The 24,470-nt window shown below is 36.6% G+C and overlaps 1 protein-coding gene across 3 annotated transcripts in view; it reads left to right on the plus strand.

Moving 5' to 3' along the window:
• MCPH1 (microcephalin 1) overlaps positions 1 to 24,470 on the plus strand; it is a 389,489-nt gene that overhangs the window by 49,630 nt on the left and 315,389 nt on the right. For all 3 annotated transcript variants that reach the window (XM_069065409.1, XM_069065408.1, XM_069065410.1), the window contains 2 exons: positions 9,538 to 9,618; positions 13,012 to 14,208. In XM_069065409.1, coding sequence (XP_068921510.1) covers positions 9,538 to 9,618; positions 13,012 to 14,208 — 1,278 coding nt within the window. The remainder of the gene's footprint in view (positions 1 to 9,537; positions 9,619 to 13,011; positions 14,209 to 24,470) is intronic.

A 24,470-nucleotide genomic window follows, 5' to 3' on the forward strand; every position in this document is an offset into this window, starting at 1 on the left:
GGTATTTTTTTGCTTTTTCATGGAGTCATTGGTTCCTGTTTGGTCTCTTGTAATTTGCAGGGAGTTTACTGAGTGAGTAAGTTACCACTTTTCTGTTTTAACCTATTCTTCCAGTCACTTCTCTCCTCTAGAGCTTTTTTTCTTGATTATTTTAATTCTTGTTTCATTTCTTCTTTGCAGAAAATTCTCTTTTTTAAAAAAAAAGTTTCTTCTTGCAGTTGTCACAAAATTTCTTTCTCTGAGGTGGAATTTTGGGGCATCTACAACAATTTTTTATAGTGGTGGGAATTTTCTTTGATTTACTTCTGTCCAGCCTTGATTCCTATACTGAGGAATACCAGCATACCAGGGTCTGGTTCCACTTCTTCCTGTGCTTTTGGGTGAGTGGCTCACCCTGGATTTCTGCACTGACCTCCACCTCCCAAAGTTACACCTGCCTGGATTTTTAATGTTCAGTGTGCTGAGTTTTCGGGATAGCCGGTGGCATTTCAGAACAGTATTAGGGGCCTCTGGGTCATGCAATACTCTGGTAGATGTGCTGCTGTGTCCACACTGGTTACTGCTGTATCTTATGCTTTCCAAGGTTCCCTTTGTGGGTTTCTGACCACCTTGGGGCTTTTTCATGGGAGCTCTCTGTTCCTACTGCCTACAGATGCAGCCTTGACAGCTAGGTACATTTGGCTCTAATTGTTCTCTGGTTAGGCTGGGATGCTGATATTTCTGAGAATTTGTGATGCCTTTTCTGACAGCCCCTTTTCTCATGGCTTTGGAATTCTGACTGAATTTTGGTGCAGTTCTGCAGTGGATGAAGTCACTACTTTTTCACTGTATTTCTTAATCATTACTTCTCTTAGTATAATTTTTTAGATTCTGGAATAGGTATGTGGGAAATGTCTGCTTGTATTTTTCAGGTAGTCATCATAGCTGGGAATCCTGTAGCCCTCTGTTTACTACCCATCATGGCTGCAATTCAGCTTTTAAAACAAAAAAATCTCCAAAAATGTTTCTAGCTGTAATAATGTGATGAAAAGTAATTTTTACTTTTAATAGCTATTTCAGTTTTAAAGTCTTACTCAGATTATAAACATGTTGGAAGTAAGAGTACGTGTATAGATCAATCAGTTAATCAACAAGCCTTTATTAAGTGCCTACTATATGCCTGGCACTGTAGCAGGTGATGTGGATAGAGCCAATTTTATGTTATTATACATATCTTCTGGAGTATCATGTGCTGAAAACTTGAGAATAGCGTTAGTTGCTACTTATCATTTGAATACAGAAACAATGTTTCATTTTCACAAGTTAGAATTAATTTTAATGGATACTATATACTGAAAAAATAGTTCTTAACAATACTACCCTCTTTTTTTTTTAAGACTTTGCTCTCCTTCATATCAGAGAACTAATGGGACTGATTGCAAGTAATGTAAATTATGAAATGAGGGGACTAATGGGAAAATAATAACACCTAATTCCCAGCTTGGTTGTGAGGATAAATGAAATATTTATAAAACATTTTTTCAAACCTTAAATATTGTATGAGTTGTTCCTTTAGAGCTCAGATACTGAGTCTTAGTGATTAAAAGTTTATTTGGGTGAGGTATGTTGAATATTAAAAAAAAAGAAATTTTATTGATATCTTTTGTTCTTATATATATTTCCCATTGTATCTCTCTCTAATAATACATTATTTAATTTCATATGAAATTAAGTTAGTCTGTTTATTAATGTGTTATTTTCCTCAGTCAGGCTGTTGACTCTCATTATGTAATTTTCTTGCATCATTCTTATTTCTCTTCCCAATTTTTCCTCCACTTCTCTTATCTGCTTCTTAAAGTCCTCCATGGCCTGTAACCAGCTCATATTATCCTTTGAAGCTTTTGGTGCAGGGGTTCTGACTTCACTGTCTTCCTCCTGTTCCATGCTTTGCTCCTTTTTGTCCGCAAAATAGGAGTCTAATGTTGGAATTTTCTGTTTGTTTTGCTTCCTTTCTCTGTTCATGTAGCCCCTCAGTCACTTGGCCCCTGGGCTTTTTGCCGCAGTAGGACTCTGCCACCAGATGGGGGAGCTTTCGTCCCAAACGCTGGGGTTTTCTCAGCTGCTGGAGGTATTAGTTGGGTGCCCTCTCTGAGGCCTCCACACACTCTGGCAAGCTGGACACACACCCCAGGACTTCTACCCTAGACTGCAGTATAGATCCAAGCAGGTTAAAGCAAGAGCAATTACCCCTCACACTGGTTTCTTGGTCCCCCTACAGTCTGCAGGCCAGGAGCTGAAGCTGCCATGTGGCACTGGCTGTGCCGGGGGTCTCAGAGGCTTCTCACCCTGGGGGCAGAAGCTGACGCACTCCAGACTACTGGTCCCAAAGTCCAGACTGCACTGACCTCTCACTTTGTTCTTAGCATCTTTGTGTTGATAAATCTGGAAATGGCCACAGCTGCTGCTGATCTGGAGTCCCTCTGGCAGGTGGCTGGTCAGGCCCACCCTGGGGCTAAAGCCTTGGTGTGTGTCTGGGCTCAGCTCCCAGAGCGCTGTGCTGGCCACTTCCTGTCGGCCTGCCGGGCTGTCTTCAGAAGGAGGTTAGCTTCTCTGTGTCATTTTGTGGGTTCTGCATCTCCAAAGTTTGTTCAGGGTCCCCTTTTTACATGGATTGGGGAAGGTGGAAGCCAGAGCAGCAGGGAGGTCCTGCTTCTACTCTGCCATCTTGTTTCAGTTATATCATGATAAGATATTCTTAAGTGTGAAGTTTGTAGAGGCCGCCATCATCCCTGCTCTGCCTCAGTTCTCATCCCTTCCCATCTCTGACCTGTGGGCATACTAGTTCAGTTCTAACTGTCCTCTACTCCTGGATTCCTTTCTTCCTAGTCCTGTTGCTGTTCATGCTTACCAAACTTTAACTGTGAACTACTTTGCCTCATTTGCTCCTTATGTGTTGTTGATTTTATCTGGAAGTCATAAAACTGATAACTTTGTCCACAACAGATTTAGGATATGTAATCTCTACTGGCCTCTCCCTATAGCAATATATAGCAATGCAGTTCTTTTTTCTGTTTCCCTCTCCAGTTCACCATAGAGATTGTTCCAAATTGTCTCTCCTAAGACTCCCCACAGTACACACTTATCCCTCCCCGTTCCACTCCCTAGCTGAAGATCTTGTATTATACTTCACCAAGAAAAAATGGGCCCTTTGTTTCAAACTCTCTTATCACTTCATCTCCTCCCCTCTCCTCCATCATTGCAGAACGATGAAAAATTGATTCTTCTCTTTGCTCAATACAATCTCTTTATATATATCCTTGATCCCCTCCCCTCTTGTTTTCTTCAACAGTAGTCACCAACTTCTTTCTGTATTTTTCAATCCTTTACCTATTTAGAAGTTTCCATGAGGCAGGTGACTGGGGCAATAAATACAATATAAGAAGACTGGACTGGGAGTCAGGAAGTCACAGGTCCAAATCTGGACTCTGACATTTAATAACTGTGTGACCTTGGGTGAGTTACTTATCAGTGTTTGCCTCAGTTTCCTCATCTGTACAATGGCACTAATAATATCACCTGTCTCCCAGCTTGGTTGTGAGGACAAATGAAATATTTATAAAGCAGTTTGCAAACCTTAAAGCATTCTACAAATGGTAGCTATTGTTATTTTTGGCAGTATTATTATTATTACTACTACTACTACCTCTGCTGCTGATTCTTTCCCTGTTGCTGCCTACAAATACATCCCAGACTCCCTGATCCTTTAAAAAGTATACCTCACTAGATCTTACCACCTCCACTAGCTGTTATCCAATACCTTGCTTCCTCTTGGTTAAACTCCTTGAAAAAAAATTCTGTACTTAAACTTAGTGCCTCTATTTACTCTCCTCCAAACCCTTTGCAATCAGGCTTCTGACCTCATCATTAAACTGAACCTGGCCTCCTGAGTTAAAAATGATTTCCAAATTGACAAATCTAATGGTTTTTTCTTAATCATTATTCTTCATGACTTCTCTGCAACATTTGACAATGTTGACCACCTTCTCCTCCTGGATACTTTCTAATTTTTGAATTTTCATAACAGCGCTCCCTCTCATTTCCCCTCGTCTCATCACTCATTTTCAGTATCCTTTTCTGAATGTCATGTCATGCTCACTCATTGTAGGTGTGCCCTAAGACTCTATTCTAGACCTTCTCTCTTTTCTTTCCATATTCTTTCATTTTGTAAACATCTAGTCCCATGGGTTTATTTATCAACTCTATGCAAATTACTCCCAAATCTATAAATCCAGTGCTGGTTTCTCTCTTTCTGTCTCACTCTACCTCTCTGTTTCTTTATATCTTTATCTAACTCAATGTGACTTCCCCATATATTCATTTGGTGGCTAAATTTTTTTATTTCTACCTCTCTCTCATTTCTATGCCCTTGTACTACCTACCCAACTACTACCCTAATTCGAGCTCTTATTACTTCTGCCTTGGACCATTGCAGTAGCTTCCTAATTAGTCTCACTGCATCACGTCTCTCCCTACTTCTCTCTTCCATACAGCTGATAAAGTGATTTTCCCAAAGTCCCGATCTGATCATTTTAATATCTGCGTGTCTCTCCACCTCCCTCCTCCATAATTATCACTGGTTCCATATCACCTTAAGAATTAAATATAAATTCTTCTGCTTAGCATTTAAAGCTCTTAATAGCCTGCACCCTCCCTATTTTTCTGGTCCCATGATGTTCCTTCATGCATGTTATATTATAGCCGTATAAATCTTTTTGTTGCTCTTGACCCATCTTCCAGTATAGTATCTCCTATACCATATGATATCTTCTATACTGACTATGCCCCATGCCCAGAATGCTCTTCTTCCTCATCTTTACCTGTTAAAATCCCTGGTTTCCTTGACATCTTAGTTCAGAGTTCAAGCACTACCTCTTTTAAGAGGCCTTTCCCACCTTTTCAATCACCAGCACCTTCTCCTCTAATCTTACCTGTTATCTATTTTGCATTTCTCTTTTATAAAATTATTTGTGCATGTTGTTTCCCCATTACAATATAAGCTTCTTTTTTAAAAAAATATTCTGAACTTAAGAAATAAAACAAGCTCTTCTATAACATAGAAATAAAAGATAATAATAGAAAAAAGATGATTGTACATGAAACTGCAAATCTATTGTGTACAACTTGTTGTTCCTTTTAAATATATATTAAAGTTATGTAACTTTTTCTTCCCTCTCTGCCCCAAGATGGCTACCATTAGACATAAGAGTGTGTGTGTGTGTGTGTGTGTGTGTGTGTGTGTAAAACCATTCCATACATACATCTATTTATCAGTTCTTTCTCTGGATGCAGATAGTATCTTCCTTCATATGTCCTTTGTAGTTAATTTGGGTATTTATACTAGTCAAAATGACTTAGTCACTGAAAGTTGTTCTTAAAACAGTACTGTTGTTACTATATGCAGTGTTCTTCTCTGGGCCACAGCTTGTTCGACCAATATAAGCTTCTTGAGGGACTCTGATTTTTTTATCTTTATTTTTATATTCCCAGAATTAGCATTTAGTGCCTAATACTGATTGAAATGATTTTTTTTCAGATTTGTATGGCTATCTAAGGCTTTAATATGACAGGCTGATGGTCCTATTATAGGTACTCTAGCAGACCAGTGAAATATTATCTAGCAGATACTAGGAGCATTTAATGTTTGACTAAAAATGGGAAGGAGAAGCCTCTTGTCTCTTAACTTCTAACCTGTGCCAGGTGGAAGAGAGATGGTATGCTGTTTTTGTGTCATAAGGTTATATCAAAGTCTTATATAATGGAATTAGCCTGCAGGGTGGTGTTTCTAACTTTTTAGGTAGCACCCCATCTGCTATGCTGTATAATAGAATTTTGGCATTAAAGGAGACTTTTGAGTTCATTTAATCTAACCTTTTTCATGACTGAAGAAATTGAATTCCAAAGATGTTAAATTTCCTAAAGTGAAATATAAATGTTAATAATGCTTTACTAGAGACAATGTGGCATCATGGAAAGAGATTTGTATATGGATTCCAAAAGCCTCTGTTTGAATCCAGGCATGACCACTTAACTTCTCTAAGACTTCCACCTCTATCAGATGAAAATAATAATGCTTGACAGTGTTATAAGAATGGTGCTTTTTTAATTTTTAAAATACTATAGAAATAAGAGTAGTCATTCTGCTTGTTGTCTAAAGTCAAATGTAAGCTCCTTTAGGGAAGGTATTGATTGGGTTTTTATTAATCTTTGCATCCCTAGTCTAGGCATAATGCTTAGCATAGGAGATACTGTAATAAATACTAGTTGATTGATTGAAGATCCTATAATTAGGTAATGTATTACTAGGGCTAGAAAACAGATTAGTCGAATTAGAGTGCTCTACAAGAAGGGGTTATGTTGTTTTTTAAAAACTTGTAGTGAGTTGATGTTTCATGAAAATGGTGCTGTTTTTTTTCATATGAGGACCATTATTGCCCATTGGACAGAATATTGGGAATTGGAGGTAGGAAGACCTGAATGTAAAGTCACACTTTGAAGTCTAATTGTGTGATTTTGACAGGATGCTTAACTTACTTCAGTTTCTTTATCTGAATATTCTTATGATTGTTAAACTTAAATGAAATAACTATTTGAAATCCTTTGCAAACTTCAATGTCTTATATTAAAGTCAGTTATTAATTATTATATATATTAAGTGCCTACTATGTGCCAACCAACTATTGTGCTAAGCTCTGGGTATATAAAAAAGACAGTCCCTGCCCTCAGAATGCTCAAAATCTAATGGAGGAGACAATAAACAAATACATACAAACTATATGTAGGAAAAATAGCATTGAAAGAGGGAAGGCACTAGAATTAAGAAGAATTGAGAAAGGCTTCCTCTAGAAGATGGAATTTTAGTTGGGACTTGAAGGAAGCCAGGGAAACTTCTAGGTAGGGGTGAGAAGTGATAGGGGACAACCAGAGAAAATGCCAGGAGCCTAGAGATGAAATTTTTTTTGGTGATATAAGAAGGAAGCCAGTGTTTATATGAATTGAATAGTATAAGGCAAAGAGTAAACTATAAGAAGCCTGGAAAAGTAGGCAGTGGGGATTAGGTTATGAAGGTTTTGAATGTTCAAGATAGTCTTCTGTATTTGATCCTGGAGTGATATGGTTGGCCTGTGCTTTAGGAGAACCCTCTGGCAGCTAAGGAACAGTGTGGGAGAAATTTGAAATAGGCAGACCCACCAGCAGGCAGTGGCAGTTGTGCAAGTGTGAAGTGATGTGGGCCTGCACCAGGATCATATGGCAGTATCGAGAAGAGGAGGATGTATTTGAGAGATGCTATAAAGGTGAAGTTGATAGACTTTGGCTGCATATGGGGGGTGACACAGGGAGGAATTGTCCTGGGACTGGGAGGGTCAGGTTGCTCTTAACAGCTAATAGGGATGTAGTGGAGGGGGGAGGATTTAGGGGAAGAGACAATGAGTTCAGTTTGGCCCATTGAGTTGGAGATGTCTGAAAGGTATTTGGAGGCGTGCGGTGGAAGTCTGCAGAGAGGTTAGGGCAGAATAGGAAGATTTGAGACTCATCAGCATAGAGATGATAATTAAATCCACGGGAGCTAATGAAATCAAGTGAAGTAGTATAGAGGAAGAAGAGAAGAGGGTCCAGGACAGGATCCTGTGGGACACCTACGTATAGGAATGAACTGGAAGATGATCCAGCAAAGGAGTGAGCCAGTAGCTAGAAGGAGAACCAAGAGAATGGTGTCCCAAAAACCTAGAGAAGAAAGTATCAAATAGGAGATCAGCTGTCAAAGGCAGCAGGGTGGTATGAAAGATGAGGATTGAGAAAAGGCTATTGGATGGGGCAGCCAGGTAGCACAGCGAGTAAGAGCACCGGCTCCAGTGTTGAGAAGACCTGGAGATCGAATCCCGAGCTCAGACACTTAGCACCCACCCAGAAACACCTGGCCGTGTAACCTTGAGCAAGTTACTTAACCCCAATTGCTTAGGGGTGGCCAGGTGGCTCAGCGAGTAAGAGCACCGGCTCCAGTGTTGGGATGACCTGGATCAAATCTGGGCTCAGATACTCAGCACCACACCCAGAAATAACTGGCCGTGTAACCTTGAGCAAGTTACTTAACCCCGATTGCTTTAAAAAAAAAAAAAAGAAAAGGCTATTGGATTTGACAGTTAAGAAATCATTGTTTTTATACCTCAGTGGGATAGATCTTGTACCTGGCTCATAAAAATGGAATCATATTTCCCCTTGGAATAATATACAGTCGTAGATATTTTAATCCTGATTATTTTCAATTGATAGTAGCTTCTTATGTTTCCTACCTCTATTCCATGGCCTTGGGTAGTTAATAATTTAGAGATGAATTATAAGGGAAATACTATTTCTAGAAATCAGCAATGAATCCTTTTGTGCCATAGTCGCACATGTGGTTTTGTAAGTTAGGGTTTTCTTTGAATATGTGAAGTCCTTCCTATTTGTAGGAAGATCCTATGAAAGAGAAGCTCTGATCAGTATGGTATATGTCATAGGCGAGAGAAAGCCTTCAAGTAGCAGTCACAGTTCAAGATATTAACAAAAATTCATGTCTATGGATTTGTCTATAGTGCTGGCTACTTTTAGTAATATGGTTTTATGAAAAGAACTAGATTAGGAAAATAAGACCTGGGTTCAAATTCCAGCCTTGCTAATTTGGCTATCTGTGACTTTGAGGAATTGATTTAATGTCTCAGGGCTTTGAATTCTTTATTTGTAAATTGAGTGAGTTGAATAAAATGACCCCAAGGTTGCTTTCCACACTCACTAGGTGATCCTATGACCTTTCTATAATCTGTCATCCTGTGACTAGTATGGGATATTACAAATTAGAATATTTTAAACTAGAATCCTAAGTTTTCCTGTCTTGTACCTTTTTTTAATAGTTTCTCAGTGAGTAGAATCAACTTTGGAATCTTTAATATGCCCTCATTTTACCTTCTCTGTCTTTGAAGACATACATCGTTGCATTTTTGTTAGTGCAGTAATGTCCTTTTTTGTTCCTGACTCCTTAAGAGAGAGCTACTATTAGTGCCAGCCCATGGATATAATAAGGCAAAACAAATCAACATATTGTTTTGAATGGGTTTAATTTATTTGTTTGAGATTCTGCCTACAGATGGGAAGGATAACTTTTTAAGGTCCCTTCCAACTCTTAAGATTCTATGATTTTACGCTTTATTGAAGTATAAATAATTTTTTATGGTCACAGAAATATTTAGTGCTGAGTTGTCTGGAATAGATTTGGGTGGTTTGTTAGTATTTTGCATTTGTTTTGTGGTAAATTTGGAATTTGAAATGCAAGGAATAAATTGATGTGGGTAAGAGTATATATGAATCACAGAAAATATCTAGTACACAAATACAATGAAATACATACAGTAGTTCATTAGAATTGTTAATGGTAGAAAATTTGGTGTTGAATATAAAGTTAGTAGAGAAAATAGTATATTTGAATAGAATTTGTTGTACTTAAAAAATCTTTATCTTATTTTTTAGTTTCTCAAATGCTTGCTCTTAATTCAGACTCATCTTCATCTGGAAAATGTTTAAATACATCACCTAACACTTCATATTCAGGTAAGCAATTTTTCTAAAACTAGTATTTCTTTTAATTGCTTGTTACCCCAAAGTGTAAGTTCAGATCATCTTTGGATCAATTGTTTATGTTTATGTGTATGACCATCTCGGCTAGTGATGGAATAAGATAAAAACATCAAAAAATGTTATTTCCCTTTTAAAGGCTATAATGTAAGAATCCTAATGAAACTAGGTCATGAGAAACCACTTGAGGTAAACCTTCCTTTTTCATTCTTGTTGGGTTTTTTCCCCAGGAGTTTGCTTTTTGGCACCATATCAATTATTTTTCTTACTGTGGTCTTGAATAAACTTTTCTGTGTACAGTTTTAACAGTGTGATCCTAAGAGCCATAGAGGACCTAAGGAAAAATTGTTTTGCATAATGTTTTACATAGGACCAACAAAGATCTTCAGTCATCTGGGAGATAGAGAAACTCAAATAAAATGTGTAGATTAGTGACAAGACAATGGAAATCAGATGACTGATTAGGATTTTTTTTTCCTTCATGGAAGTGCCCTGGATGATTAGATCTCATGGTTACAGGTTTTTCACTAGTTGTAATAGACTTTTAAGCAATCTCTACAGGACATGATCTGCACACAGCTGTCCTCAGTAAGTGTAATTAATTTACTCTGTGCCTCTCAGAAATGCTAAGGTTATGTAGCAAGTGAAGATTTTTAGAATTCCTTGAAATTAAAGTCAATCCAGTAATGAACTGCAGGCTCAGAATTTTTACAAAGAGATTAAAAAAATACATTTTCTTTCAAGTTAGGAACAGAATAAGTACATCCTATAAAGATGAGACTGTATAGAAGAAAGATCTAAGTGTATTTTGTTCTCTGCACCTGAACCCAATACCAAACAATTAAGAGTCCTAGTTTTAGTTGCTATGCTTTCACCTTTATTATGTGGGATATAACCTAGTCTTAGTAGTTTTATGAAGAATGAAGAATTGATCAGCAGGTTAAATTAAAAATATAGAATCTTGTCAGTTACTTTAATAGAAAAAATGGCTTTATGTAGCTTTTCTTTAGGAAATTTAGTTGATTTGAAAAGAGTTTGTATTAAGACCCTTGCCAGCTCTCAGTCTATAATCCTGTGATCCTCTTCATAAAACGGAGTACTAGTCATCTTAGCCTGTAACATAAAGGAATACCTTGTGCCCAATTTGAGAAAATACAATAGAATATCAAACCTGACTTCTGCTCTCAAAACTCTTGCCAAAAAAGGTGATTGGAAACAAAACTAATTCAAAGAAAACAGAGGACAGTTAATCTGAAATAGTGTAGTACTGAGTCTAAGTGTAATAGGAATATAAGATAGAGGGATTTTGGTATGGTCTCAAGTAGTTAGGGAAGGCTTCCTGAATGACATGGCAGAACTTGAACTGGGCCTTGAGCAGTAGATGGAGTTTGGTTAGGCAAAAATGAAAATTGCCACTCCAAGTCAGGAGAACAACATAAGAAAAGACAAGGAGTTTGGAATGATAATACCTGACATTTATGTAGTTTTCTAAGGTTTACAGTTAACGTTACTTATGTTATGACATTCAGTTATCACAGCTATGCGAGGTAAGTACTACCAGTATTATTTTTCTGTTCTAAGAGCTAAGGAAGTCAATAGAGAGGATGTAACTTGCCCACGTGCAACATATAAGTGTTGCAGGTGGTGTTTGAACCCAGGTACCTCTTAACTCCAAACCCAGAATATAATGTCTGAAGGAAGATGGAGAGACCTGCCTGATTGGAGTAAAGGGAGTTAAGATAAAGTAGGGGCTTATATTTTAAAAGGCCTTGAAAATCAGGCAGAGAAATTTAACTTACTTTTATAAATTTATTTATTTAGTTTTAGTTTTCAACGTTCACTTTTATAAGATTTTGAATTCTAAATTTCCTCCTACCCCCCTTCTACAAGATGGCATGCAGTCTGATATAGGTTCTACATGTACCATCAGGTTAAACCTATTTCCCCATTAGTAAAAATTTAACCAATTTTGACATGGAATAGGGAGCAGGAGCACTTTTATGTTCTTGAGTAGTTGAATTATATGGCTAGAGATGTGTTTTAGGATTAGACTGACATCAGTGTATAATACTGTATATAAATAATATCGTGTTTTCAGGTTTACAAAGAGTTTTCCTTACAAAACACCCTCTAAGTGTAGATAATATGAGTAGTACCCCCAATTTACCGATGCCCTTAAAGAAGTGAAGTGATTTGGCCAAAGTCACAGACCTAGTAAATGTCAGTGCTCATAAGTGATCATTGTGTTTAATTAAGACTTTCTAAATTGTTCGTTTTTGCATTGTTGTTATACTACACATTGTTCTTCCAGTTCATGTCACTTCATTCCAGTTCATGCAGATCTTACCAGTTTTGTCTGAAACTGCCCCTTTCATAATTTCTTCTACCACAATATTATTCTGTTACATTGATTTACTGTAATTTATTCCCCTGCTCCCCATTGATGGCTACCCTCTTAGTTTTCAGTACTTTGATGCTTCAGAAAACCGCTATAAATTTGTGTGTGCGCATATATATATATACATATAATATGCATATGTATGTATATACATACATATATTTCCTTTTCCCATTTCTTTATTCTCTTTGAGGTATAGAGCTAATAATAATGGTATAGCTCAGTCAAAAGGCATGTACTACTTATTGACATATTTTTGTATATGGTGTGAGGTGTTGGTTTAAATCTAATGTGTACAGATCAGTGTCTAAAGAGTTTTAGTCCATACCCTAGTAGCTGGGTTCTTTGAGTTTACTGAACACTAGGTTACTAGGTTATTTTGCTTTGCTATATGGTATACCTAATATTGTCCACTGATCAACCTCTTTTATTTTTTAACCAGTACCAAATTGTTTTGATAATTACTTCCTTCTAGTACAGTTTGAGATCTAGTACTCCTGGGCCCCCTTTGTTCTAAATTCTTCTTCTTCTTTTTTAACATTATTTCTATTGAGATTCTTGACCTTTTGTTCCTCCATATGAATTTCATTATTACTTTTTCTAGTTCTACAATGTAATTCTTTGGTAGTTTGATTAGTATGGCACTAAATAAAGAAATTAATTTAGATAGTATCATCATTTCCATAGTGGTTTAGTCTATTCATCAGCAGTTAATAGTTTTCTAATTATTTAGGTTTATCTTTATTTTTGCAAGCAGTATTTTATAATTGTATTCATATAGCATTGGTAGGTAGATTCCAAAGTATTTTATACATTCTAGTTATTTTAAATAAAATTTCTCTATATCTTCCTAGTGGGTTTATTGGTAATATGAATAGCCATGCCTTAAAACTAACTGATTAAAAACTTTCTTCACATCATTGCACTGGTCTTTTTCATTAATGTTTGAATGCTTTATCAATATCTTACAGATGAATCCATTTCTGATGTTTTAAACACATCCTTTGATGACATTTGGCTCAGCTGTGAACGCAGGAAACATAAGATGAAGTCAGAAAAACACATTCATAAAGCTAAAACTGATGCATGTCTTTCTTCACCTATGTCAAAAACTGCATCCAGTAGTTTCTCGGATGGAGGAAACACTCAGAAATCTAAGAGTAACCTTCCTACAGAAAAAGGGAATTTCCAAAGCACTTTGATGACTGAAATGCTCACTCCTGATAAAATACAGTTTGAAGGAATATCTAAGGAAATATTTAGTGACAAGGATGATTTGTCCCCTTCTTTAGCTGTAGCAAAAAACCACTGTGTAAGAAGGCCAGGTCCTACAAATTCTTCAGGAAAACAATTGAGAAGTTTAATGCATTTAAATTTTCCTTCAAAAGAAAAATCAGGGAAAAAGAAGTCTAAAATGAGATTTACCAACTCCAAAATGCATCTAGATAATACTGAAAACTTTTTAAAGTTGATGACTAGTCCTGTAAAGATATCTCCAGCCTGCAAAGAAGCAGTATATGATGATTATTTTTCACCCTCTAATTTGAAAGAAGGGAATTCAAGGAATTGTACTTCAGAAGTTAAACAGATATTAGAAGGCCCTTCACATTTAAACCACCAAAAAAGTATCCACAGAAGTAAAAAGCAAAGCATATTAGAAAACACTGACTATCCCAGCTTTAGCAGAAAAATGGAACTGATTCTAACAAATGATAATTTAGTGGAAGAAAATACCTACAGGCTCAAGAAACTTCCCAATTGTGAAAGAAATGTAAACTTGAATTGCAGTCCACTTAGTGAAATGCCTGATGCGAAAGAAATCTTAGCATGTCACAATGAAACTGATTCTCGGGAAAGAGGAAAAAATATAGCCATAGGTGGAAATAACTCTCTTCATACTACTGATGAATCGGTTCTTATGAGTGTCTGTTTGAGAAGAGAACCTTGTGATGCTTTAATTGCTTTGGAAAGAGATGCTAAAGAAGACCTCATCAGTAAGAAAGAATTAACTATTCCCATGACCGTGCAAAAGAGAGAAAATATTAACTCTGAAATGTTGAACTCTAGTGAAAATGAAAAGCAAGATGATCATAACTTCATTTTCAAAAGTGATGCTGCTCTGGAGAAATCAGTGGAAGAATCGGAAAATCCCTCCAGATATATTCAAAGTATGTGAACCTCTTTTTCCCCCAAATACCTTTGTTATTGGATATATAACAAACAACATATATGTTATCTATCCATTGCACTTTTCAATGCATTGTACTTTTCAATGATGTCTTAACTTTTGGGTCCTAGCCTCTAAATAATAAAATAGCAACACAAACTAATGATATGTCAGGGTTGATTGAAATGAATTTTAGTTATATATATAAATTTTCATTTATATAGAAATGAAATTTAGTTATAGAAATGGAATTTCTAGGAATATGAGTTAAATCTTTTTTGTGTTGAATATAATTCTAAGCCTATCCTGGGGTTAAAGATGTGGTTTTAAAAAATCTTGTTATGTTATCCTCTGCAATGAATAATTCAGTATTGTTACTATTTTCATCAGTATTTGTCTGTGTAATGGCCATTCATCATAATGGAAAAATACAGTACACCCAGCACTTTTGAAAGGGAAAGCTTAAAACCACAGTTTAGTTGGGCTTTAGCCATGGGCAAAAAAAGTTTAGGAAACATGAGTGATTATGTTTAGATGAGAAAAATCAAAGCACAAACATTTTATTCCAGAAGGGAAAAAGAAGGAACTGTGACCAATTAATTCGACAGTTTTATGCCTCATGGGGTTAATTTAAATAGTGATAGAACTAGGATTTGAACCCATGCCTTTAGAAGTTGAATCCAACATGCTTTCCATAGTACCATATGTCCTCATATTTATATCTTAGAAAGTGTATGTAGGTAATGCTAGTTAATTTTACTAATGATTTTAAAATGAAAGGCAAATGTTTTGATGTTACATTGAGCAGTATTCATAATAATGAAATGCCAGTGTAGCTCAACAATTTGTGCATCCGTTTGAGGTTTCTTTTGATAGGATTTGACATAGAGTGACTTTAGTTTTAAATATATTATTTTTAAGCAAATTTTTGTTATTTTTCTTTATTAGATGGTTATCTAGTTAGAATCCCTGTTATCTGCTATTTATTTATTTAAGCAATTGGGGTTAAGTAACTTGCTCAAGGTTACACTGCCAGTTATTTCTGGGTGTGGTGCTGAGTATCTGAGTCCGGATTTGATCCCCCAGGTCATCCCGACACTGGGGCCGGTGCTCTTACTTGCTGAGCCACCTGGCTGCCCCTCTGTTATCTACTATTTAAAACTGTAATGAGCATTGGAAAGAGGAAATAGAAAAATTAGATTCATTGCTTTTTTCGTAGCTATAGGTGTCAATAAAATTGAAATTCAAGAAATCTTTACCCCAGTCCCTGCCTACAATTTATGTTAAAACCTGCTAAACTTAATAAAGTATCCAACTATTTTTCTTTTTTAAAGAAAGGGTTTAGCTGCTTTTTTCTATATAAGGGAAGACAAATTATTCAAAATACTGAAAACTGAAACAGCAGAAGTTATAGTTTTTTTCTTTTTCCCTTCTGCCTAACCTCCAGAACTAAAAATATTATTGCAAACAGAATTAACATGTTATCACTATATTTTCACCTCTCTTCTTTAACATTAACATGAAGATATTCCCACTTGATGACAGTGGCATGAAATTTTAAGTCCCAATAATTGCTGCTGATATAATTTGTTGTGGTCACAGTTGACTTAATTTTGAGTGGTTTGCAAATTTAGCATAAAATAAAAGTGTCTTGATATGTCAAGTGCTTTTTATAGCTTTAGGTATAAAAAGCAGCTTTAGGTCTCTTAGGAAATGTCTTGTCAGACTCAGTTTCACTGACAATTCAGTCACTCAGGCAAGAAGTTCTCTTAGTCTGTTTAATCCCTTACGTATCACTCTCTAGTCGCTAACAGTATATGTTGTCTCTTAGAGGGACTGTTAAAGCTGTACCACACTGTAACCTATATAGAATCAATATGGGTTTTCCATTTACTTGAGATAATACATATGTGTGTTGAAAAGAAGAACTGAAGGAGAAAAGTTATTGTCCACAGAAAGTCAGCAAATTAATAACCTTTTATATGCCAGGTACCATGTAAGGCATTGGAGATATAAAACCCAAAGTGAAAAAATTCTTGGTCTCAGGAGCTTATGTTCTTTTGGAAGAGATAGCCAGTACATATATTATGTGTAAAACAAAAGGAGATTGGGATGGGGTTGTGAAAAGGCATCGGTCAGTAAAGAGATCAGGATAGGCTTTATGTAGAAGATGGCATTTTTTTCTTAGTCTTGAAACTAGGAAATTCCAAGGCAGAATTGAGGAGAGAGTGTATTCCAGCCATAGGAAATAGGCAGTGCAGAGAAACAAATGAAAGATAGTGTCATGTATGATAAACAGGAAGAATAACATTTTAGTTGGATCATGGAATATATGGAGGGGAATAATACATAATCAGTTAGGTTGGGATCAAGTTATGGAAAGCTTTAAGAATCAAATATCAATTATCCATGTGGATTAAGTGCCTGCTGTGTTCCAGGAGTTATAATCACATTAGGTGCTGTTGATCTAAGGGCAAAAATTAAACAGTCCATGGCCCTCAAGGAGCATTCTTATGGGAGCAGACAGCGCACACACACATACATACATAGACACATGCATACATACACATATATATGTATATACAACATATAAGTATGTGTGTATGTATATACAAAACACAAAGCATGTACAAGTTTTTTTTTTTTCAGGGAGGTAGTGGGAAGGAGGGGCATAAACAAATAAGAGTGGGAGGTAAGAAGATATAGAAGATGATGAACTGAGCCTTGAAAAAAGCAGGAATTCTAAGAAGTGGGGAACTCTTTTATACATATCGTCTCCCCCATGGGAAAGTAAGCTATTTGAGGCTAGTGATTACTCTTGATTTTAATTTTTTATCCCTGCTCATCAGCAAAGTGTTTAATAACTTAATAAATTCATTTATTCTCTGCATGGGGGATAGTTATTACAAAGACATAGAATGGAGAGGTGGAGAATATATGAGAAATGGCAAGAATGTAGATATTGTTGGAATGAATACATGGAGGGATGTAATGTGACTAGAAATGTAAGATGGGGCAAGATTGGGAAGAACTCTTAAGTGCCAAACAGAGGACTTAATATTTGATTCTGTAGGGATTCACTGCAGTTGATTGAATGGCAAAGTGTCATTGTCAGACCTCAGAATTAGAAAAAAGTGTGTGCGCGTGTGCATAGCAGGTATGAGAAGGAAAGCCCTATGTAATCCCCACATATGATAGGTGTGTAGGTTTCTAGGGTCTGACTTCCCTTAGTGGTAGGTCACTATAAGCCTCTCCCCACCATCTGACTCATTGCTATTTATTTAATTTATTAATCCTGAGCTCTTTATCAATCCAGGAGTATAGTAATTTATTTCCTATTAATGCGTCTGCAATCTTTTCTCAGTGCTTAACTGATTAGCTCAGCTCCCACTCCACTTCATTAAATAATAATTATTTTATTAATTAGAAAATAAAGACCTCTTTCCTTTTATTCTTTTTAAATTTTAACATAATCTGTTAATAAATGAGAGCAATAATAAATGTGTATATATATTTATGTAAAACTGCTTACAATATTTGCCCTTTACCAGTGTCATTCCTCAAGCCCTCAAAATAGTAGTAGTTGACTCCAGTTTTCTAGAAACTCAATCTCAAATTCAGCTCACTCTAGATAATGATTAAAGGATTTTAAAATATTATTATTTGTGCTTTTGGGGCAGTTAGGTGGCACAGTGAATAGAGAGGAGCTGCCCAGGAGTCAGGAGATTCAAATCCAGCCTCAGACACTTGACCCTTAATTAGCCGTGTGACCTTGGGCAAGTCACTTAACCCCAAAATGCCTTGCCTTCCCCCCTCAAAAAAAAATTAGTGCTTTCTTTTTTGTTTTCTCTTCAATAAACACAGGATACAATCTTTCCCAAAATGCACTGTACTGTTAGCTCCTCACAGGATCTTTGTAAAAATTCCTTTTAAAAGCTTTTCTCATAAAATAATATTTAAGATATACCTTCTTTCTTTTTTATATAGATATTAGAGACTCATGAATAACAGATAAACACCTGCATCGCTTCCCGCAGAGATGATTCACCTTGTCATTTTCTCAATTGACTTTTTATAGATCCATAAGAAGAAAAGATAAGCCCACATACTTTCTGACTCCCCAAACAGACATTTCTCAACTACATTTTTGTGGGTTTTTTGGTTTGTTTTTTGTTTTTGGAGGGCAGTTAAGTGACTTGTCCAAGGTCACATGGCTAGGTTTTGTGTTAAGTGTCTGAGGCCAGATTTGAACTCAGGTCCTCCTGACTTCAGGGCTGGTGCTCTATTCACTGCCCCACCTAGCCGCTCCTTCAACTGCATCTTTAATCTCCAAACATTCTGAGTTCTTAAAAGCTATAGAAACAGTATCTGTAGTCTTTGTGATATAGGCATTGAAGCAGTAGTGTTTTGTATTAGTATATAATCATCATTGTGAATGCATAGGAGCTAATGAGGTTGTCAGTGTAGACACAGACTTAATATTTTTTGTATTATACTCCTTTGGCAATCTAATGAAGCTACGTTATTCTTAGAATAATTTTTTAAAATTCTTAATTGAAGAAAATATAGATCTAAAATTTTCAGGTTCATGAACCCAATGATATCCATGAGATTTTTGGAGGCCTGTGGACCCAAGGGTAAGGACACCGGGTATAGAATGAAAAGAAGGCCTAGGACAGCCATGAAGTATATGAGTATATGTACCTACAGGGAAGGTGGAGAATAGGGATCATGACCCAGCAAAATTGATAGAGGAGTGATCAGAGAGGAAAAGCAGGATAGACCAGCATCATGAAAACAGACAGGAGAAACTTATCTAGGAGAAGAGAGTGATCAACAGAATCAAGTGTTATGAGAAAGTTTGAGTAAAGGTAATCCGATATGACAATTAGGTGTTCGTTGGTAACTTTGAAGCAAGTAGGTTCAGCTGAATGATAAATTCTGAAGTCAGATCACAAAGGGTTACAAGTAAATGAGAGGAGAGAAAATGAAGGAATTGCCAGAGAAGATGAGGTATATAAGAGGATAGCTTGAGTGAGGCTCTAATGAATTTTTTTAAGTTTGAGGGAGACTTGGGCATGTTTGTAGGTGGTAGAGAAAGAACCATCATATAGGAAGAGAAAGCAATTTAGCAGGTTTGAGGTACTTCCTCCATCACCTCTTCAGCAGCAAATGAATAGGAGAAATGGAGAGAAGGAAATGGTTTGTGGGAGTAATCCGGGGTTAGATTTGGCATGGCATAAGAGGTGATAGGATAAAGAAGCAAGGGTTTGAAACACTGTCATGTAATGGATAAAACACTGGACTTATGGTCTCAGAGACTTTGGTTAAAATACCACCTTAAATATTTATACTAGTTGTGTGACCCTGAGGCAAATCACTAAATCTCTTGGAGTCTCAGTTTCCCCATGAGGGAATTACACTAAATTGCCTCAAGTTCCTTTCAGCTCTAAATCTGTGATCCTTTGATTCAGGAGTAGAAGTTATCTCTCATGTGAAATCAGAGCCCTATTTAATATTTTAATTTTCAGTTCTTTTAAATAATTTTTAAAGTCCATCGACAAATTGAGTGTATATAGCAAGAAACAAAGAAAAGAAGAACAACAAAGAAAGTGATTGTAAGCTATTATGTCTGTAACCCTAAAGTTCAATTTGATTTCTTTTGAGGTGTTTGTTGGCTTTATGTGGTCATTACATCTGCTTATTTGTTTCTGTGGTTCTTTTTGAACTTTTCTGTATAAGCTATTAGAACTTTTATTGCTACTGTTGTGATTATTTTTGAAGTTGTAGTCAAGTGTGTATGTTATTGTGGCTTTTTTTTTTCTCATCTGTAAAACAGGAATAATAATAACCATCATCTTATATGGCTGTTGTGAGAACCAAATGAGATCATGTATGAAGTACTTTCCAAACTTCAAAAGGCTTTTTATACATAAAATGTTACCTATTTATTATTATTATTACATCATTCAGTATCACTTCTCATAAGTACTCCTATGTTTCTCTGTATTTGTCATTTTTTTATGGTGCAGTGGTATTACAGGGAAGGCAGTATCAGTACTATGCAAAGAGTCTTGTGTTTGGAATAAGCAAGCCTGCATTTGTATCCTGACTCAGTTACTTATTCTATTTCAAATTGCAGTAGCAGTAGTAGTAGTAGTAGTAGTAGTAGTAGTGTTAGCAGCAACAGCAGTAGGTATTTTCCTCATCATTAGAGGTAAATACTTTTTTATATGAGTAGTTCTAATTTCTTTTGAGAAATACTTGTTCTTAAAATTTGCCCATTTACATATTAGAGAATGGCTCATTCTTATACTTGCGTATGAACTACTTAAGAGATTTTGCATGTTAAATATATATTTCAAAGACTTTTCCTTCTAGACTTTTATTGCTTCTTATTCGGGATGTTTTGGTTTTTGTTGAGCAGATTGTTGAAGAATTTTTTTCTGGAAAGCTTTTGAGAATATGGACTCAAGAGTTGTACAAGATAATAGGCAATCATGAATGGGTTACAATATGCATTTTGGAGGAAACTTCCAAACCAATGAGAACACATCCATTTGAATAAAATTTAATTCATTTTATCTCATAATTTCTTCTAATTCACATATGACTAAGAATTTCTCATTTCAATACACTAGTAAAAGACTCAATATGTCTATCAGTTTTTGGGGTGGGGGACAGGATTGTTTTCTGAGACTGTAAGTAAAAGCCAATGTTATTGTACCACATCCATGAATAGAGGCAGTTAGGGGTGATTGTCCATTTTTCTTATTTTATACTCCCTAATAGGTTGAAATTTCTGAACTTTGTTTTTTTATCTCCACTTTGAACTCTTTGTAGTTAAGTAGGAGAGTGATAAGGTAGTTTTTTTCTGTTCCCTGCTTTAGGCTTTTGATTGATTATGGGCTTGCATACTGAATGGTCCACTGACATAGAGGCCTAGATAGGATCATAAGTTTAGATCTGGAAGGAACCTCAGAAGTCATCTAGTCCAAGTCCCTAATTTTATAGATGAGGAGACAAAAGTCCAGAAAAGTAACTTGGCCAAAGTCACACAGATAATAAGTGGGGCAGAGCCAGAATTATACCACAAGTTCTCTTTCTTCAAGCCCAGTACTGTACAAGGCTGCCTCAATGACCTTAGCAAAACTAGTTATCTAATAGGATGGGTTTCTGAAGGAATATATCAAGAATTTTTCCTTGTTAAGCAAAAGGTTATAAATGTATTTAAGCTATGCATATTTCTTTAATGGAGAGGCAAGGTGTCTTCTTTGGGTGAGTTTTGTATATGGTTGCATCAGACAGTAAAACTAGAGTGTTTATACAAGCAGAAATACTAATGGAGGTTTCTTAATTTAGATTTCTTAAATGGGACTTTCACTTGGTGTTACAGGTGAACTTTTATTTTTGGTCTTTTTGGAGGGGGGAAGGCAGGACAATTGGGGTTAAGTGTCTTCCTCAAGATCACACTGATAGTAAGTGTTAAGTATCTGAGGCTGTATTTGAACTGGGGTCCTCCTGACACTATGGCTGGTGCTCTGCATTCACTGTGCCACCTAGCTGCCCCCAGTGAACTCTTTAAACCTTGTGTAATTTAGGGCCAGTTTTGAAACTTCGAGCCTTAATCAGCTAGAACAATATAAGTCTACAATGACTTTATACATTGTCTTATTTTGGGTTTTGTGTCCCCAGTGCTTAATGTCTGGTGCATAATAGTTACTTAGTAAATGTTTGTTTTTTGATTTAGATATATGAATGATCCTGTGTGGTCTCCTTAGTTCTAAGAAGTCAGAGATCAGTGAGATGGCATTTAGTAGCAAAATTTTAATTGAATGAGCACTTCTCTGTCTGTCTCGCTCTCTTTCTCTTTCTCAAATAAAAGAGTACTTCGTGTTCCAAAGGATGTTTATAACCCAATAAGTTCCCCCAATAGATTAGTATTTGAGTTCAAAAAAGGTGAGTATTGCATTTCCCTTGAAGAATGGGATTTCTGGCACCGTTAGTTGCACAAAGTAATGGGGTTTGTAATGGAGTAGGGTCAATCAGTCAGTCAATCAATTAACATTTATTAATAGCCTTCCATATACCAGGCACTCTGCTAAGCAATGGAGATATAAAAGGAGGCATAAGATAGTGCCTAACCCTGAAGGAGCTTACCATCTAATGGGAGAAACAACTTGTAACAAATGTATCCAAAACAAGCTATATACAGGATAAATAGGAGATAATTAACAGAGGAAAGAGACTGGAATTAAGATGGTTGGGAAGGGCATCTTGTAGAAGGTGGTGGGGTTTTAGTTGAGAATTTGGAGAAGGCAAGGGAGATCAGTAGTGGGAGTAGAGGAGGGGAATCTTCCAGGCATAGAGGACAAACAGAAAATGCCTGGAGGCAGGAGATAAAAGTATCTTGTTTGTAGACCAGCCAGGAGGCCAGTGTCACTGGATAGAAGAATACATGTTGGAGAGTAAGAGATAAGAAGACTGGATAGGTAGGAGTGAGGTAGATTATGAAGGGCTTTAGATGCTGAACAGAACATTGTGTTGTTTTTTTTTTCCTGGAGGCAATAAAGAGCCAGTGGAATTGGGGGAATTGGATCTGCACTTTAGGAAAATCACTTTAGTGGCTTAAGGAGAATGGCTGGGAGTGAGGAGAGACTTGAGGCAGGCAGATCCATCAGCAAGTTACTTTTTTTTTAATTTTTAAAATTTTATTTTTTGCTACATTTTAAGTTCTGAACTGTCTCTCTCCCTTTCCACCCCACAGTAGAGAAGGCCACCATTCAATACACACATATACATATGTATCTATGTATGTATGTATGTTTTATGTGTACACACATGTACAACCATACTACACATATTTCTATTAGTTCTTTTTTTGGAGGTGGATAGCATCTTCCTTCATAGATCCTTCCACCAACAGGTTATTGCAGTAATCCAGGGTGATAAGGGTCTGTATTAGAGTGGTGGCACTGCCCTTGGAGAGAAGAGAGATGTTGCAAAGGTGAAATTGATTGGTCTTGGTAACAGATTGAATATTGGGGGTAGGGTGTGGGGAGAGATACAAGAATCCAGGATGACTCCTGGGTTGCAAGCCTGAGGGCCTGAGAGCACGGTGTTGCCCTCTGCACTGATAGGGAAGGGATGGGGAGAAAGGGTTTAGGGGACAAGATGGTGAGTTCTGTCTGGAACATAATGAGTTTAAGATGTCTGCTAGATATCCAGTTTGAGTAATTTGAAAGGCAGCTGGAGATGTGAGATTATAGGTCAGCAGAGAGTTTGGGGCAGGAAAGGTGGATTTTAGAATCAGCTACATTAAAATGCTAATTAAATCCCTGGGAGCTGATAAGGTCACCAAGTGAAATAGTAGAGGGAGGCAAGGAGGCGAGAAGGCCCAGGGCAGAACACTGAGGGATGCCTATGATTAGAAAGTGTGATCTAGAGGAGGATCCAGCAAAGTAGATAAAGTAATGGTCAAGAGACATAGGAGAACCTGGAGGGAGTGGTGACCCAAAAACCTAGAAAGAAGAGAATATCAAAGGGAGAGGCAGAGAGAGAGTATAAAGGCTACAGAGAGGTCAAGGAGAAGAGAATGAGGATTTAGATTTGGCAACTAAAATCTCGTTAGTAACTTTGGTGAGAGCTGTTTTGATGATGGCACTGTTTCCTCAATCTCCCTGTATTGAGGGAGTTTTGGATTAGAAACTGACTTGGGGAGGAATTAGCTGAGAAATGATATTGGTAGTTATAGTAGCTTTATTCTAATGGAACTTTTTACATCTTGCCCTTTGCTGTAGGTACAAAGGGAAGTTCTTAATAAATGTTTGTTTTAAAAAAAGGATGAAGATTGAGAAAAGGTCATTCAAGTTTGTTAATTAAGAGATCATTAGTGATTTGGGAGAGAATACTTGATTAAGTGAAGAGGTGAGAAGGCTAGCTATAAAGCATGTGAGAGGAATGAAAGGAGAGGAAATGGAAGCACTTATAGGAGATGGCCTTATCTTGTAGTTTAGATAAGAGGGATATAGGATGATACATAGTGCAGATGGATAGATTAAGTGAGGGTTTTTTGAGGAAGGAGGAGAAATGGACATGTTTGTAGGAAGTAGGGAAGGAGCTAGTAGAGAGGAAGCAATTAAAGATTAGTGAGAGTAGCCATGATAGAAGGGGCAGTATACTATAGAAGGAGAGATGTAATGGGATCGTGTGTGTGTGTGTGTGTGTGTGTGTGTGTGTGTGTGTGTGTGTGTGTGTGTGTGT

Source organism: Petaurus breviceps, unplaced genomic scaffold (genome assembly GCF_028583685.1).
Source record: "Petaurus breviceps papuanus isolate PSGF00001 unplaced genomic scaffold, PetGlider_PUasm1.0 90686, whole genome shotgun sequence".
Taxonomy (NCBI): Eukaryota; Metazoa; Chordata; class Mammalia; order Diprotodontia; family Petauridae; genus Petaurus; species Petaurus breviceps.